This window comes from Oryctolagus cuniculus, chromosome 5, assembly GCF_964237555.1.
Source record: "Oryctolagus cuniculus chromosome 5, mOryCun1.1, whole genome shotgun sequence".
Taxonomy (NCBI): Eukaryota; Metazoa; Chordata; class Mammalia; order Lagomorpha; family Leporidae; genus Oryctolagus; species Oryctolagus cuniculus.
The window spans coordinates 99965688-99982979 of NC_091436.1; the positions used below are offsets into that span (position 1 = coordinate 99965688).

Consider the following 17292-nt stretch of genomic DNA (forward strand, 5'->3'; position numbering starts at 1 on the left):
TAAAGGTAAAGTTTATCATTGGGATCACAGTCCCCATTAGAAGTGTCTCAAGGTCAGGTCCCCTTTTTTTTAATAACCTGGATCCAGAGTATTACCTGATAAACACATTGGCTGTTAAAAACATTAACTGAATTAACTGTTATAAAAAGATGAATTATAATATTGCAATTATAAAATATTATCCTTCCACTGACTGAAGAAGAAACAAACTGTAGAATTACTTCATAGATGATATAAACAAGAATGAGGACCACTAAGACAGAGTTTGTAAAAAAAAAAGTATGTGTTATCATGTACCCATACAATTAAATAGATTTCAAATATTACACTCTCAATATTATCAAGAGGGAATTAAGGTAAATTTGTAAATTTTATTGTATTCAAGTTTCTGATTTTGCTTTTAGAGGAGCCAAATGAAGGGAAATGTAAGTATCTGCACTAACACAAATTCTCTGATAAAGGATATGATGTGCATCTGTGTTTATGTTGTGTGTATATGGAATACATTGGGGTACCTCAACAAGTTCATGAAAAAAACAGAATTAAAAGATCAACTTATTTTGGTGCAAACACTTTTTGAAATCCATGCATAGTTTTTTCATAACATATATTTTCCATTAAATTTTGAGAGATCTCTTACATATGCACAAATATACAAATGAATGTAGTGAGAAAGTGAGCTGAATGTAGTAAAACAGTGAGCTATTTTAAGTTGAGAAATTGATGATTTCAATAAAATATTTAGGAAGCTTACCCTTCAAATAAACTGACTGAAAAAGATGAAAAAGATCACCTGGAACTCTAGGATCATGCAAAACTCTGAGATGCACTGAAGAATTTCACTAATTAAAAAAAGAAAAACTGGAGTGTGTGGTCAATTTGTCTCTCAGGTTGCAACCAAATAAAACTTCAAGTAACACACTCATAAATGGTTGAAAAAAAGGGAAATTAAAATGGAAACATCTACAAATCATTAAATATAACTATGAACCATGGCTGTGCAACAATTGGGCCTCAAGTAGTTTCACACCACTGGGTTAGGATAAAACATGCTCTGTTGGCATTTTCATCTGCCAAAATAGCCATTTGCAATTAAAAATTAAAACTGGCACTGCTTCTTTGCAAGCAATTATCAAGAGGCTGCTGGCTATCTTCATTGTTTATAGTGTTTCTTGTATCAGGACTTCATTCTCGTTTGATATGCTTTTTTCACATGGTTTACTTCTTTAGGGCTATAATATTTCCAGTATTAACATTTTAACACTTTCAGCATTTCCTAATTATAACACAGTCCTCAAACACTACAGCACTGTTTATATGAGTACTTTTGAAATAGATTGTTTTGAAGAATATGGAAAATTTTTATGTTACTACATTAGCACAGGCTAAGGCAGTGTAACTTGTTCAAGGTCTCTTTACACTTAAGGGAAATCAGTGATTTCTAAGCAGCAAAACAAAAATGAAAACAAGGACAGCAGCAAAAACAAAAATGCAAACAAAAGTTTCTACAGTGATAGACTCAGTTCAGAATAGAATATCCAAGTAAATAATAAAGTAATTCATTGTACCTAAAGGACACTGACACAGACAGCAGCCAATAAAGTAAAATTCCACAGCGAAACCAGTGGTGTATTTTGGAGATTTATGGTGTCAGTAAGTGAATCAACATGTATTCACTGAGCATCTTCCATGTGGCAGGCATTGTACTGGGCACTAGTGATGTGGGGGAGGGGCAGGGAAGACAAGCAATAACGTTTCTTCTCCAAGCACAGGAACAGTGACTTGTTCTCTTAGGTTTCTAGAAAGGTCACTTTGGCTACTCTGAGACACATTATCTCGGGGAATTAGAGTGAACTGAAAGTGACTAGTTAGGGGGCAACCCTGCAACTCAGAGGTAAGGAAGACAAAAAAAAAAACAACAAAAATATCAGATTCCCTTTTGTTCCAAATGTTCCTTCCCTCTTATGGCAGTATTTTTAGACCCCTTACAGTATTCTTCGTCATCTCGGTTGGTCTAAAAACACTATTGTGCCCATTGCTCAGATGAAGATTTGGAGACCCGTAAGGGCAAAATGACTCACTCCAAGTCACAAAGTTAATTAGTGGCAAAGCAGGGATCAGTCTCCTATCACTATTCCCAATATCTTTTCCTTTAAATGAATCATCAACATCTTATTTCCTGAAAAGATTTGGTAATTCCTTCAGTTTCTAAAATTCCTCTTTAAATTTCCTTTGTGTAAAGTTTCCAAGAAAAATTATTTACATACTCACTGGGCACTTTGCTAGATATCTGTAAATCAGAAATGCCCAGGAGATTTCTCTGTAGGAAGCTTACCCTTCTATGAGGGCGGGGCTGAGGGAAGGGGGGGTGGAGGGAGAGAGAAAGCAGCCCACAGTGACAACTCAGTGGGGGAAGCATTATTTTAATGACATTCCCAGAATGTCGTGGAACCTGAGACAAGGGGCAACTTACTCATCCTGGCACTGGGGGAAAGAACTGTCTGGAAATGTGCCCAAGGGGAAGTGGTTCTTGAATTGCACTTTGAAGAAACAGTGAGAATTGGAGAGCAAGAGTGCAAGGAGTGGGAAGAGTTCAAGAGAAAACCATCAGCAAAGGCCCAGCAGTGACACAGGACAGAGTTCAGTAAGGATGAGGTTCAGAGTGCATATTAGCAGGGCGTGGCTGCAGCAAGGCCTTAAGGATGGACAGAAGCCCTGCCATGAGGAGCCTGTGAGCCATTCCGAGGAATCTGGAGCTCAACGTATCCTGCTGTGCCCATTTCCCCACCTCTTAAATCACATTTATGACTCTCGGTACTCCACTGACACTGCTGTAGCCAATGCCATCAGTGGCCATTTAAAATGAACACTGTAATGAAATCTCACCCAATTTTCTACTCCTGTCTGCAGCACTGGAAAGCTAACCATAACCTCGTTTCTGTACCCATCTTCCTTTGCTTTCATGAAAATAAGGCCTCCTGGCTTTTAACTTGGTGGTTGGCTTGCTCTCCCATGGTTTTCCCAGGGTTTTCCCTGGGTTTTTCCCGGGCTCTTACTCTTCCATTCACTACTTGGTGTTGGTGCTCCCCACACTGTTCACCATGTCCTTACTCTGCATTCTCTGAGCGATTTTCTTGTTTTCTATTCATTGATTTAACTACCAAAAGAGTGTTAGAGGCTTCCAAATCTAAATATTATTAGATATGCATTCAAATTAACCTTTAGATTTCAAATGCATTCATTCATAAAAAAACATTTTATTGAGGGTTCTGCTGTGCCAGAAATAGTTCAGGTTGCTGATTCAAGACCCGACTGCTTCTGGTTTACTGCTGGTTCCCATCACTTACAATCTTTATATGAGTGATTGAAAACATTCAAAGCGCAACACATCTAAATCTAAACTCGTCAGATTGCTGTAATCATGTGTCCATTACCCCTTCTCCACGATATTACTGAATGTCAATGTTAACCGAGTCTCAGTCATCTTTCCAGTATCATCCATCAGAAGGGTGAAAACAATCTGCTCATTCTATCTCCTTCATATTTCTCTGATTAAACCTCTCCTCATTTCCACCGCTATCGCCTTAGTTCCTTCAGTAATCACCTCTTACCCTTCTAGAACAGCCCATGGTACACAGTATACATTTGTGGAATGAATTCAAGGATAAAAAAAATACAAGAAAGGATGGAATTTTGAAAAATTGCTGTCACCTACTTACAGGTAATACTGACTCCGATGGAATCTTCAATTTATTTACTGAACTGAAGAACAGGCAACATTCACATCTGATTACATTATTCCCCTGTTTTTCAACACTCAGTGACCACTACTGCCCTCGGCATGAGACTAGATTCCATGGTTGGCAATTTGAGACTTGTCTTTTTCTCCTCCCACCTCCCTGTGGCTGTACCCATCCTTCAAATACTTAACAGTACCTGGAACTACTGTGATAACTCATAATTTCCTATCTTTGCTCAATGTGTTTTCTCTCCCAAAATTATTCATTTCTCATCGCACTGCCTACATAAAAATCAATTAGCTAATCTGTACAAACTGAGCTCATGCCTCACTTCCTCTTTGGCCTGTGCTAGTTTCTGCCTTGTCTCCTCAACTTCCTCCTCTTTTCCCATGTGGTTTTGTAACCCATCCCTGTAAGAACACCTATAACATTGCTTCACACATGTCCACATGCCTGTTGAGTTTCCATCATGGAGTCTTTTCCTTCTTCGAGAGTGGAGACTTTTGTTTATTAATTTGGTAATTAGCACACAGTAAACACTGAAATATCACAGACTAATAAATTGCTGAATGAATGACTTTCAGACAGATTTAGGTAAGGGACTGTTATCATAAGGTTTTCATCTTATGAATAACACCACGAAGAAGGCTAGGAACAGAAGCCCAATGATCAGGAAGGAGAATATTATTATCATCAAATGTTCAGCTAGTAAGAAACAGAGTGGGACAGCAGAAGTAGGAAAGAGAAGGGAACACTTCTGAAACATATTTATAAAGTGAACAAACATAATCTAACGGTCTTCTAGAAGGCCTACTGGAACAAGCATGAGAAAAAGAATGACTCCACGGCTGCCAGCTTAGATGACTGGACTGTTCCTTCTAGCTTAAAAAACGATGAATTCACAGGTAGGACGTTAAACCAAGCAAAGATACACTGGACACAGTGACAAGTTACAAGCATTTGTAACACTGTTTCCTGTACAATTTCTCAGAACCACACTTACTGGATCAATGCAAATTTATAATTGGAGCCCCTTTGTGGGTTCCATTACTACCATGGTTATACTTCTAAAATTTTCCTATAAAGAGAAGGAATTAAAAAGGAACAAACAACATTCACAGAAATATGTCACCTCATATTTGAATAGCTTGTCTAGTAAACTGCAGAGCAGGTGAAGACAGGAAACTGACTAGCTGGCTGGTAAATCCTGAAGAGCAATCAAGGCACAGTGCTCCTAATCTCCACTAATTTACAGAGATTGGAAGAAAGTATTTGAAGTAGGTCGTCTCTTGCTCTGGCCAGCCACCCTACAGGTAGGCTAGGATACAAACTCTTGGAACCACATTTTATGGCATTAAAATATCATTATAATAATTGTTTCATATTTAACAGAAATTTTTGTTTTACCTGAAACAGAGCTTTAAGCATACTTTTCTTATTTCTTGGCGGTGAAAATACTGGTTGACCAAGTGCATTCATTGATGAACTGCCTCATTAATCACAGTGCACTTGTTTTTGGCAAGAACCTTAATGTGCTACAAAAACTGTTATTAATGTAAGATTTGGGGATTCCCACGCTGGCAGGGAATTAGTTAGTTACAACTCTCTAGAAATTGTTTTCTTATAATTTGCTGTATTATTAATGGTCTGGTTAGGCTTATAGCTCAAAGCAACTTTGCTTTACTAATTTAATGTGTGAAGTCCACCTACACTACAACTCATTTAAAATCACAAGCAGCAATTGCCAAAAATGGCCTCTTTCTCCATGGTCTGCTGCAATGGCACACAATGCTCCCTGAAGACGCTACCAGCACTTCCTTCTTTGTGCTGCTATGGGTCTGCTACCCACATCTGTTGCTCAGATACTATGGTTTCAGACTCTTGAAGTGTGTAATGCACAACTTCACATTACTTACAACATATTGACAAGTCCATAAGCTATCTCCTATCTACCACCAAAGACACTGCTAGACCAATAAAGCCAGGGAAACAGAAGTGTATCCAAACTTGAGCCATTTGAGAAAACATTTATTAATATTTAAAAATCCTGTAAGGCCACGAAAATCTGTTAAACACCAAAAACACTCAAAAGAAAATGTTGCATTGCAGGAGGTTCTCATTGCTGTTCAAGAACAACACAGGAAATACAAAGTATGTCCACCAATCAAAGTTGTCTCTAACCTTTCCTGAATACAAAATGCATAAATTACCCAAAAAAAAAAAAAAAGAAAGCCTATAAATGGCATCATATTGAAAATTCCAAGTCATGACTATTCTGGGCATACTCTGGTAGAAACAGTCACTACCCATGCAGTATATATTTCCTGCCAGATTGAGCATTCACTTTGCTAAATGTTTTAGGATATTCTGACAGGTCAAAATAATTCACTAGGCTCATTAAGTAATAGGATTAATTACAGATCAACCCAACGAGATGAACATGGGAAACAACAGTAGTGTTTCTCTGTGTCTATCACGCATGACGGTAATCACATCCAAATCAATGAGGCTCTTGCAATCAGTGAATAACAGAAAGTTGTGTCTTTTGAAGCAATAATGACACAACAGGATATCGTCTTTGTGTACACTGTGAAGCAGAGAGTTGACTGGAATATTCTACCTCACACCACACAATCTGGGACTGTAAAATTTTCCAGACACCAGAACCCCACAGATTGTAGACTTCACCAATTTCCTGACTCCTACGTGGTCAAATTCCAGGTTCACCTATTTACAAAACCAGCCCCTTCTTTTATGTTGTCTTAAAAAAAGAAATGACTCCGCGTTGACGCCAACCCTTTATCCGGGCTGAGAGATATGTGTGGATGACCCGCCTCATTTCTAAAAGAAATCTAGTTCGTGTGTTCAAAACATATTTCAAAACATATTTTACTACGAAACAAGGAACGCATCAGTGACTGCCTGAACTTTCTCCATGGGTCTCCTAAGACCTAAGTCTTTACATTTCACTTTAACATTAAGAAGCCAGACAGGGTGGGGGTTTGGGGGGAGGGAACTAAAAAGAGAAAAAGAAAAAAGGAGAAAGGGAAAGAAAAAAAAATGAAAAGAGTTGGGGGCGTAGCAGCATAAAAACAGCCTTAAAATGTCCAGATCAACCTCACTCTAACGGGAGATTAAATGAATGGACATTGTGGGAAAAACAGTAGTAAACTTTAAAGCCACTGAAAGGTTTTAAATGCCTAAGGGGAAAATAAACATTTGCTTCCAATCATTTTCTCATTAAGCATTCTCTGCTAGATGGCGAGGGCTGACTTAACACACACACGCACACTTTGACTCCACGCCACAAACGCCGACTTAACCCACTGCCTGATCCCTGTCCGAGACAGCCCATTTGCGCTTCAGCGGGTGCACCTCGGCCCGAGCTCCTGCGCCCCACGGGCTGCGGCCGCAGCGAGGGAGCACGGCTTCGCCCAGCCCGCTCGGCTCTTGGAGACCTTGGCCACTTTCTCTGTGGCAGGAAGGGCTCCACGCACTGACAGATTTTCCGTTAGTGGTGGCTGGGGTGGTGGCGAGGCATGCTTCCGGACGCACTTAAAACCCAGCCGCTGTCTCCACCAAGTAGCAGCTTCCCCTGCTCCGCCCCCAGCACCGAGGACCCAGCCCTCGGTGTCTCCTCTCTCCACCCTGTCCCAACCTGCCAGCACCTCCCCTGTCTACTCTCGAGCCTCAAAGGGCGCAAATCCTCCCTTTGCATTTCCCAGCTCCCGGGCGCCCCGCTCGGTTGAAGTTTACGTATCTCAGGACCTAATTGCTCCCCATTATCCGCGTAGCTTAAGTCTGCCGGGTTCTCCCGCCCCAGGTGCCTGAAGCTACTACCAGGCAATTCATTGGGTGTCCTCAGGGAGACGGGTGCAAAGCTGCGGCTGTGGGACAGGTGGGGATGGGGAGGTGCATGGCTCCAGGAGAAAGCCCACTAACACGTGCAATGAAATAAAACCCCCACGTGTGCGCGCGTGAGTGTGTGTGTGTGTACGCGCGCGCTTATGCGCGCGACGGGCCAAGGCGCAGATGCCAAGCACGTTCCAGGGCACCCAGCTCAAGGGGCTTCAGGAGCGGGCGTGGCGAGGGGCGCGCGGGGGGCGCGGGTACTCACACGAACGCGTGGTAGACGAACGCCCAGCCGCGGGGTCTCTCCAGCACGTTGTACAAATAGTTCTGCACCCGCCGGTACTTGACGTTGCGCCGGCAGCTCTGGCTACTCGTGTAGGAGAGCGGCTTCCCCAGCAGGCTCATCCGGGCCCCCTGCTTGCCCCGGCGGCTCTCCCTCAGGCCGCCGCTGCCGCCGCCGAGCGCGGCCGCGCGGGTGCCCAGCAGCAGCAGGCCGTCGCCCCTGGCGGCCGCCGAGTTCAGCAGCACCCTGCCGCGGCCCGACTCCACATCCTTCATGCCGCTGCCCAGGCGCCCCCCGCCCGCCGCCGCCGCCGCCGCCGCGCCGCTCTTCACCCAGAGCCCGGCGGCGCCGCCCTCCTCTCCTCCCGCGTGGTGGCGGGGCATGGCATCACCACGGGCACCGCGAGGGGGGCGCCAGCGCCTGCGTCGGGGGCAGCGGCCTCATGTGCGGCGGCAGCCGACGGGGCGCCCGCCGGCCAGCGACCTTCCGCCGGGGAGGGGGCGGGAAGCCGGCAGCCAGCACAGCCCCCGGGCTTCGGGGCGGGGGCTCAGGGGCGTGCGGAGGAGGCCGACGAGTCTCAATTGCTTGCAGCTTGTAGCTTCGGAGTTCGGAGTCCGGACCTGTTGGGGGCGTCGCCGGGAGAGGGTTTCTCTCGCGCCCTCGTATTCCCGCGGCTACCACTGCCTCCTTGCCCAAGTGCCCCCAGGGCTGGAGCGGGGGAGTGCGGGGCGCTCTGAGGCGGCGCGCTCCCACGCGCGCACGCCCAGCCCCAGGCTCTCCGTTTCTCCGCTCTTTCCACTCTCCACGCCCAGCCTGTGTCTGCTCCCCTCTCCGCGGTGCGAGTGCGGGTTGCTTCTCCCGGGGGCTTTGGAGCTAGCTGTCCGGAAGGTTAAGTCGGCCAGGTGCCCCGAGGAGAAACGGGAGACGCAGGTCGCTGCGCTCTCCAGCCGCTACGCCGCGCCAGGTCCTGCCATCCTCCCGCAAAGGGTGCGAGCGGGCACTGCCCAGCCCTGCCCTGCCCTCCAGGTAGCAGCTCGGCCGGCCGGAAGGGGCGCGAGGGGCGACGCTCTGGGCGCAGCCAGCCAGTCCTCGGCAGCTCAGTGGGCAGGGCCGAGGGACGCGTCTGCTGAGCCCGCGAGGCAGGCACTGGGCATCTTCCCGCGGCTCAGTCCAGCCTGCGGGCTGTGACTTTCCATGCCAGCCTCAGAACGCAAGCCCGCGGCTAACTGGACATCCTTCGCGGCACGGGGGTGGGGTGTGGGGAGGGCGTCAAACTCCGAAGTGGCTCCTTTGCGGTGAGCGAGCTGCCCCCGGGGCTCCGCCTGACAGCCGAGCCTTGGAGACCAAACCCAGTTCCCTCCGTAAAGAAATTTCCATTTAAGTCCGAGAAAGTCATAAAACTGCTAAGTCGCGGTGGCGGTGGCGGCGGCGGCCCCAGTGCCTGGGAGAGGAATCCTGGAGGGTGAGGAGCCCCAGGACAAGGCTTCTCCGGTTCCCACCCCGCCCCTGCGCGCTGCTCTAACTTACTGGGTGAGAAACGTGCTGCGAGGAACCTCCGGCTGGGGTTCCCGCCGCCTCAGGCAGCCAGGCGCCCCAGAGCCTGCGCCTTTGGTCGGGAGGGAAGCCACGGGGCCACTGGCCTTCCGTGTGTGGGATAACGCCTAAGCGGTTAAACATCACACACCGCTTGGGGGAACTTCCTCCAGCAGAGTGGCTTTGCTCCCAAATGAGAGAGAAAGCAATCTCCACTTAGACTGAACTAAGCTTGCAAGGTGTATTATTCCGCGTGCCTTTCTCCTTCCCTAATCCTAAAGTAATACTAAGGCAAAAGTCTTATTTCGGCTGTCTCCACCCCTCTGAGATAAACACTCTACCAATTCCCGCTTCTACCCACACACACACCCGCCGCAGCTGCTTTCTGGGTCCCGCAATAGCTGAATTGAAATACTGTACTTTTACTTTTCATTGTTGTCGCTATTGTTTGCGCGAAGCCCTCTCCCGTGCTCCTGGTCGCCAGCAAGACCTTGCTTTCCCCCAAGCCTCTGGGCAGCAAGCACCAGCTCTGAGCTCGGTGCAGCTGGCGGCGGTGCCACGTGACTGTGAGCCAAGCACCAACACCCAGAGTCACTCTCGCTTTCCCCTAATACACTTCACACCCACGCACTGTGGAGGTGCGAGAGAGATTGCTCCGTGCCCTTCTATTCGAGGCAGCTGCAGAGAGCACCCTTGAGCAAGCTCTCCAATCCCAGAGCTGCGGCGGGGACCCCCACTGAAGGCGGGGGGGGGGGGGAGTTTGCTGCTGCTATATTTAGACTCCCCACGGAATTTCTGTGCAGGGACTTTCAGAGTGAAAGATCTGGAAACTTAAAATGACTTGTGTGCGCGCTTTAAACGAAAATCTTGGCTGTTTCGCAGGCAGTAAAACGAAAACCACTTCCTCTTACCCGAACTGTTTTTGTAGCAGACTTCTACTACAGCTGGGGTAGGTCAGGTCGCTTCAGCTTCACCGCGCCTTTGGGTCCCAGTGCAGGCAGGAAGTTTCAGGAAGGCAGGGCGCAAGGACACGTTTCCCTGGGAAGAGAGCCAGCTGCTTGATTTTCAAGTAATGCTTTCCTGGGGGTGCAGCAATAATGTAGTGAAACAGCTATGTCAGTTAAGCAAATATCATTACATTTTTTAAGACATCAGATCCAATGATTGGTAGGTTTAGAGCTGAGAGGGACCTTTTTCAAAAAAATTATGATTTTCTTTCAAAAAATGTTTAAGATATATTTATTTATTTGAAAGAGTTACAGAGGGAGAGAGAGAAAAGAGACAGGGAGAGAGAGATCAATCTTCCATCCACTGGTTCTCTCTCTCCAGGTGGCCAAAACCGAGTCTCCCATGTGAGTTCAAGGGCCTTAGAACTTGGGTCATCTTCCCCTGCTTTCCTAGGCCATTCATTATCAGGGAGCTGGATTGGAAGCTGAGCAGTCAGGACTTGAATCAGAACCCATATGGGATGCTGGCACTTCAGATGGCAGCTTAACTTGCTATGCCGCAGCACCTGCCCCTCTTTTCAAAATTTTTAATGAATTTATTTGAAAGGGAAGGAGTGGGAGAGGCAGAGAAAAAGAGAGAGAGAACCCTCCCACTGAACTCAGTACAGGGCTCCCACATGAGTGGCAGGGTCCCAGCAACCTGAACCATCACCTGCTGCCTCCCAGGGTACATTAAGAGGAAGTTAGGGACTGACTCCAATATTCTGGCATGTGGTCTTCCAACCTGTAGCTTAGCTGCCAGGCCAAATACCCACCCCTGGGAGGGACCTTAGATCCTTTCTTCTTAATAAGCTTTGCCTAGATAAATAACCCAAGAAGGTGGCTTGATTTTTGTGTAGTGAGAAAGTTATCAGCATCCCAGCAAATTTGCTTCCCACATTATCCTTTATACCAAAGCCATCAGCATCTCCAACAGGGGATGGAGAAAACAGCACATGGTTTTGTATCGATGTTTTGCCTGTTGCCATCAGGAAAGACTGATTTAGCTGGAAACCCTTACTGTTGTCCTCTCCATTTCCTGGATGAAAAGGCCAAGTGAGGCTGCCTGAGTCTCTCCTCCTAGATTCCACTTGTACTTTACTCTGTTTGCCACCTGCTAACTTTCTTCCAAAGACAGGAATCAACTTTAGGAAAAATGAGCAGTGTGTGATTAAGCTTTGTTGTTGTTCTTTTGAATACAGATGTTGAAAAACTGCCAGATATTAATTCCTTGGCTGAAATACTAAAACTCAAAGAAAAGAGGGTAGTCATATTGAACAGAAAATAAAACAATGTACCATTCTAGATTCTTTGCATAATAATTACACTGGATTACTGTGAAGAAGTAGAGGTAAAGTTAAATAGGAAGCACCTTTTCCAAAGGCCAATGTTTATTGCTAGAGTAGAGCACATGAGTTAGTTGGCCCTCCCTATCCTTTGAGTTTGTTTTGATTTCTACCATTCAGTTTATCTGCATTGCATTATGCCTGTCTGCAATTTATGACTTTGGAAACTTATTCTCTGGAGTCTACATGGAGGTGGTTTCAACTCAATATAGCTACCAGAAATATTTTATTTCAGTGTACTTTCTATCTCATTGCATTTTTCTTCTGAAAGTTACTTCAAAAATTCTATACATGAGCAAGAGATGCATAAGGCATATGCTCACTGTTTTCAGAAAGGCAGAATAAGTAGATCTAAACTGGTTTCACAAAATGCCAGTGGCTCCGTTGCTCTCCCCTTTTCCTTCTTCTCCATTCCTACCCATTTCCCCTGATTGTACCAATCCTCTTACCACAGTAAATCCTTCCATCAAGTCACGTTCATGGTTCTGAATAAATAGTGCGTGAGAAAATACAAATCTTTAGTGAGATGGATGGACTTTGATCCCATGTGAAATCCCTGGGCTGATTGGAACAATCATTCTAATATTTTATTTAATAATAAAAAGAAGGCTTAAACCTTAGAGCAAAAAGGAAATTTACTGATAAAGAACTGGGAATCTATGTTTGGCTACTGTTCAATGACTCGCACAAGGCTCAGCAGTTTGCCATGGAGGCCTAGAGGTAGAAGGAAAGCCTCCTGACTCCAGAGCAGAAAGCCATGTGGGCTACATCACATCCTTCCTTAGCTTTTATTTCTTCCTATCAGGCCATAACCAAACCACTAAGCATAGCAACTAGAGTGTACTTTATAAGTATCTTCTTATAATCACCAGTTCAGTAACTATATTTACCTGTTTTCATTAGTTTAAATGGAGCAGCATCATGTGCCATAGTACTACTTTTGTAAATCAATCAACAATTTTTATCTCTAAGAGTTAGAATACAAGCTTCTCAAGGCATTTCTCCAACAAGCTGGAGTTGATCAGAGATCATCTGAGTCTGGCCAGGGTGAAGGTTTTCCTCCAGCAGGAACCCCAGGCCTTCTTCACACAATGAATGAGGCATGGTCCCTGTGGAACAATCTCTTCCATGGGATGCAGAAATGATGGAAGTATATGTGTTTATGGCTGCAAGAAGGTAGCAGGGGATCAGAGAAACAGCGTGGAAAGGATTCCAAATGGTTTCATTATTTTCATTCTAGTAGCTACCAAAATTTATTTTTCTAAGAATTTCTATAATATGGCACTGATCATCATTATCAAAGAAAAATGCAGCAAATATTTAGCTCATATTTACTATGAGCTCAGTATTGTGATTTACAAGGATTATTTGATTTGGTTCTGCCAACAGTCTCAGAAGTAGCTACTATAATCATATTTTAACTTATAGGAAAAGATATTGATGTGTATTTGGATTAATAATTCATCAAAACTAATAAAACTTAGGATACTTAATGCAAAAGCCAACAGCCATATTTTTATACTAATGTTGTATTAACTTTTGAAATAAAAAGTCCAGCCTTTTATTGTTAATGATGTTGACACATTTTCATTACAAGGGAAGTACACTCATGCACTGCATTAAGGACATCTCCACCAAGGATGTATTGCATATATCATGGACGTCAAAGAAGATTATGGCAGAGCTGAAAAATTCCTATCACCTCGTGATGTTCTAGCTGTCCCAAGGTAGTAGCAAAATGCACTATTCATGTGTTTGTGATTAGGGTGATGCAAACAAACCTGTTTAGGTACACTAAAATCTACTTACAAATACAATAATCATTACGTTATAATTGCCTACAGTATTGAGAACAATAATATGTTTACAGGTTTGTAGCCGATAAGCAATAGGCTATACCTTATAGCCCAGGTATACAGTAGCCATTCTGTCTAGGTTTGTGTAAATTAAATTCCATGCTGTTTGCACAAGGGCAAAATCACCCATAGACACATTTCTCAGAATGTACCCTCATGGTTAAATAATACTGAGCTGTACTGGTAAGTTTTTATTCATTGCTTTAAAGCTGGGTTTGAAATTTTATTCTAAAGACAGAAATTGCTTTGATATTCCTCTTCCCTTTTCCTGTGAAAGTAAGGGTTCCCCTGCATACACAAATTTCTGTACTAAAAATTTTAAAATTATCTACTGTCCATAGTACCAATTTCTTGAAATTGAAATTACATTTTGATCCTCTCCCAACATTACATTCAGCTTTATTCATTAAATCCTATTTATCATATTTGGCTATACCTGATTTCATTTTTTTCTTATATGTTAGTGAGGCAGCACAATCCTTTATCTTTTGGCAAGCTATTTCAATCCTTCTTTCTAGAAGTAATTTTAACAGAATTGTTTGAGCTTTTTAAGAACCATGTATTTAGAAATTGAAGCAGTCAGTAGAGAAGGAAAGATCTCCTTGGAGCCAGGGTACTGGAAAATTCTGTTATAATTCTGTGCCCCCTAGTGGCACTGACTTTTTACCATTATTTTTTCAAAGGGGAATCAAGCAACCTTTATGAAGCTCTCTAAATTTCCTCATCCTTTAAACAAGCAATCACTGATCATCAGGTGCCTTGCTAGCTATGGTGAGGCAAAGGAGAAAAACAGTACTAATTGTTATTTTCAAGGATTAGTGGATGGGGATGGATAATGAAAGATCATGTGGTCATAACTGGGATTCTCTGAACTCGGGGAAGAACGTTTTAGGAAGCTATGGAGAATTTACTAGAAGAATGTCATAGTTGAGCCAAGTCTAAAGCAATAACTGAACTTTGTTGAAGACATAAGGACAGAGTATTTAAGCAGAAAACACTTGAGAACATGTGAAATCTTGAAAGCTGATCAAGCTTTAAGAATGAAAATTAGTTGGATTCCACTGAAGTTCAGGTTGCTTTGAGGATATAGCTGTAAGTGGGAGGCAGAAGTGAAGTAAGGGCTGTATTACTGAAGATATCAGCAAGAACTTCGGATTTTATTCTGACTTGAACAGAGAACCACTGAAGAACATTTAGCAAGAAGCATTACATATTCCCACTCCTACCTTCAGAAAAGCACTTGATATCGAATGAATACTTGTAAGTGGTACACATTGTTCCAAGCCTGAAGTCTCATTGATGATATAGGGTCTGTGTTGGACACTAGTGAGGGTTACCAATCCATGGACAATTTTTAAATCTAACTTCTAATTTTCAGGCACAGGCATCTGAGTAGATGGTGGTATTTTGCATTTAGGAAATCCTAAAGGGGAGGATGTTTGGGGAACAAAAAGATGATGAGTCCTATTTTGTTTTGAGATTGACATACCTGATAAGACAGCTCATGGGAGATGTGAAGTTGGTCGTTGGATATGTAGGTCTGTAGCTCATGGGGGAGCTAGGAATTGAAATTTAAGAAGTATGCTATTTATAGGATGGAGTCTTTGGGTTGGGATTAGATTACTTGGAGAAGCACATGGATGAGTTTTAAAAGGAACAAAACTAAAGACACAACCCTGGTGAGCAGGAATCCTTAGGGTCTGGGATGAGAAAGAAGGGAAGGGGAATGAAATAGAGATAGCTGGGGCTGGTATTGTGGCACAGAAGTTAATCCACCACCTGCATAATGCCAGCATTCCCATATGAACACCTGTTCCATCTGCTGGTTCACTCCCCAGAGGGTCAAAACAGCCCAGGAGGGACCAGACCAAAGCCAGGAGCCAGGAACTACATCCAGGTCTCCCATGTCAGTGGCTGAAGCACAAGTCCTTGGGCCATCATCCAATGTTTTCTCAGGCACATTAACAGGGATCTGGATTGGAAGTAGGGGAACCCTCTTTGATACCAGCTTAACCCTCTATGCCACAGCATCAACCCTTAAATATGTTTTTATATACACTCAGGAGTTGGAGTCAGAAAAAAAAAAAAACTTTTTAAGTGTGGTATCTTAGTTCCTGGCTGAGTTACAGAATCTTGCTAAGCCTTCATTCCTCATGTATTTCAGATGGAGACACTAATCTCCAAATCACAGCGCTTTTGTTAAGATTGAATAAAATCATTAGGTAAGGGCTTTAACACAATGCTGAGACATAAGAAGTGCTCAATGGATGTTAACTACTCCTACTGATATTTCCACAGATCAGGATTTACTTTAGGTTTGATTTATACATTTGCCTGCAATGCATAGATATACATTTGCTCAGAATAATGCTTCTGTTTGAAATTAATGTTCCACGGTTTGGGTAGTTCAGATGATTTCAGTGTGTGTATACACAAACACATAAACATCTGAAATAATTGTACTAATTGTAAGTGTAATCCAATGCTTTGATGCATTGCGCACCAAAGCATGTAAACCACCAGGAATCTATCCATGCAATGTGAAGGAAGATTATGAGTCCAGCTAGGGCCTCAACTTGTAAATGGATCACAGCCATATGCTCATCTTTGTTCTTGTCAGTCATCTTCAGAAACTCAAGCCTTGACCCTGTGTCCCAGAATGGTGAATGGAGTCCTGTTACTGATTTACCAACTTCCACAGTACCAGCTGCCTGCCTGCCCATCCAGCTGAACCACTGGGCATCATGTTGGTTCCAGAATTCCTTTGAGCACTGCGTTATACACATTGATAACCTCCTGTTGCACAATTCTATAGTAAAAGAAAATACTCTTCTGCCTAGGAGACTGTTTCCTCCCCACACCTGCCAGTGGGGCCATTCTCTCCAGCCCTTGCCTGGGCCTAAAGGTGAGTGTCTTAAGTGCTTAGTTTTATGCTAGTTAACAAGGTCATGACTAGTAGTGCTTGACTTAGAACAAACAGATCCCTTAACTCACTGTCTGAATAAGAATTTATTTGTTCATCCACTCATCAATTCCTTCAGTAATTATTGATTTATTTCCATATGCTTAAACTAAAACAAACAGTATCCCTAACATAGCCTGTAGTTTGCTGTATTTTTTCAAAGGCTTTAAAATTGTTTCAGAACACATTTGAGTATATACAATTGGCTGATAGAATGAAGATCTTAAATTTGATCATTCAAAACCAACTAATCTGTTTCATAAACATTCATTCATCTAGAACTAATTTTTATACCAGAGATGACTCTGCTCTCTAGAGAATATTTGTACCATCTGGAGAAAAATTTGACTGGCACAGGACAGGATGCATGGGAGGAGGTGGAAAGTCATCACTAGTGGTGTCCAAGGGAGAAAGGCTCAAGGACGCCCTAAACATCCCTCAACATACAGCATAGCGCCACAACAAGGAGTCATCCCATCTGAAATGCAGATAGTGCCAAGGTTGAGAATAGCTATATAAATAAACTCTTCATAAAGATGCAGTTAAATTCTGTAAAAAAATTATAATTCTGGAATTTAGATAGTCATTATTTAAGTTCCCACCCATTTCTGTCTGTGATCCTGTGTAATCACTTAACTTTTCTCAGATTATTTCTACATCTTAAAATGGGGAGAGTAATCACTACCACTTGATATAATTGTCACAGGGTTAAATGCAATTTGACAGGAAAGCCT

The 17292-nt window shown here is 43.6% G+C and overlaps 1 protein-coding gene across 3 annotated transcripts in view; it reads right to left on the reverse strand.

Moving 5' to 3' along the window:
• The window catches only part of KCNQ5 (potassium voltage-gated channel subfamily Q member 5), a 634869-nt gene extending 626484 nt beyond the window's left edge, over positions 1-8385 (reverse strand). For all 3 annotated transcript variants that reach the window (XM_051854552.2, XM_051854551.2, XM_051854550.2), the window contains exon 1: positions 7858-8385. In XM_051854552.2, coding sequence (XP_051710512.2) covers positions 7858-8258 — 401 coding nt within the window. In that variant the 5' untranslated portion in view covers positions 8259-8385. The remainder of the gene's footprint in view (positions 1-7857) is intronic.
• Positions 8386-17292: the final 8907 nt, after the last annotated feature.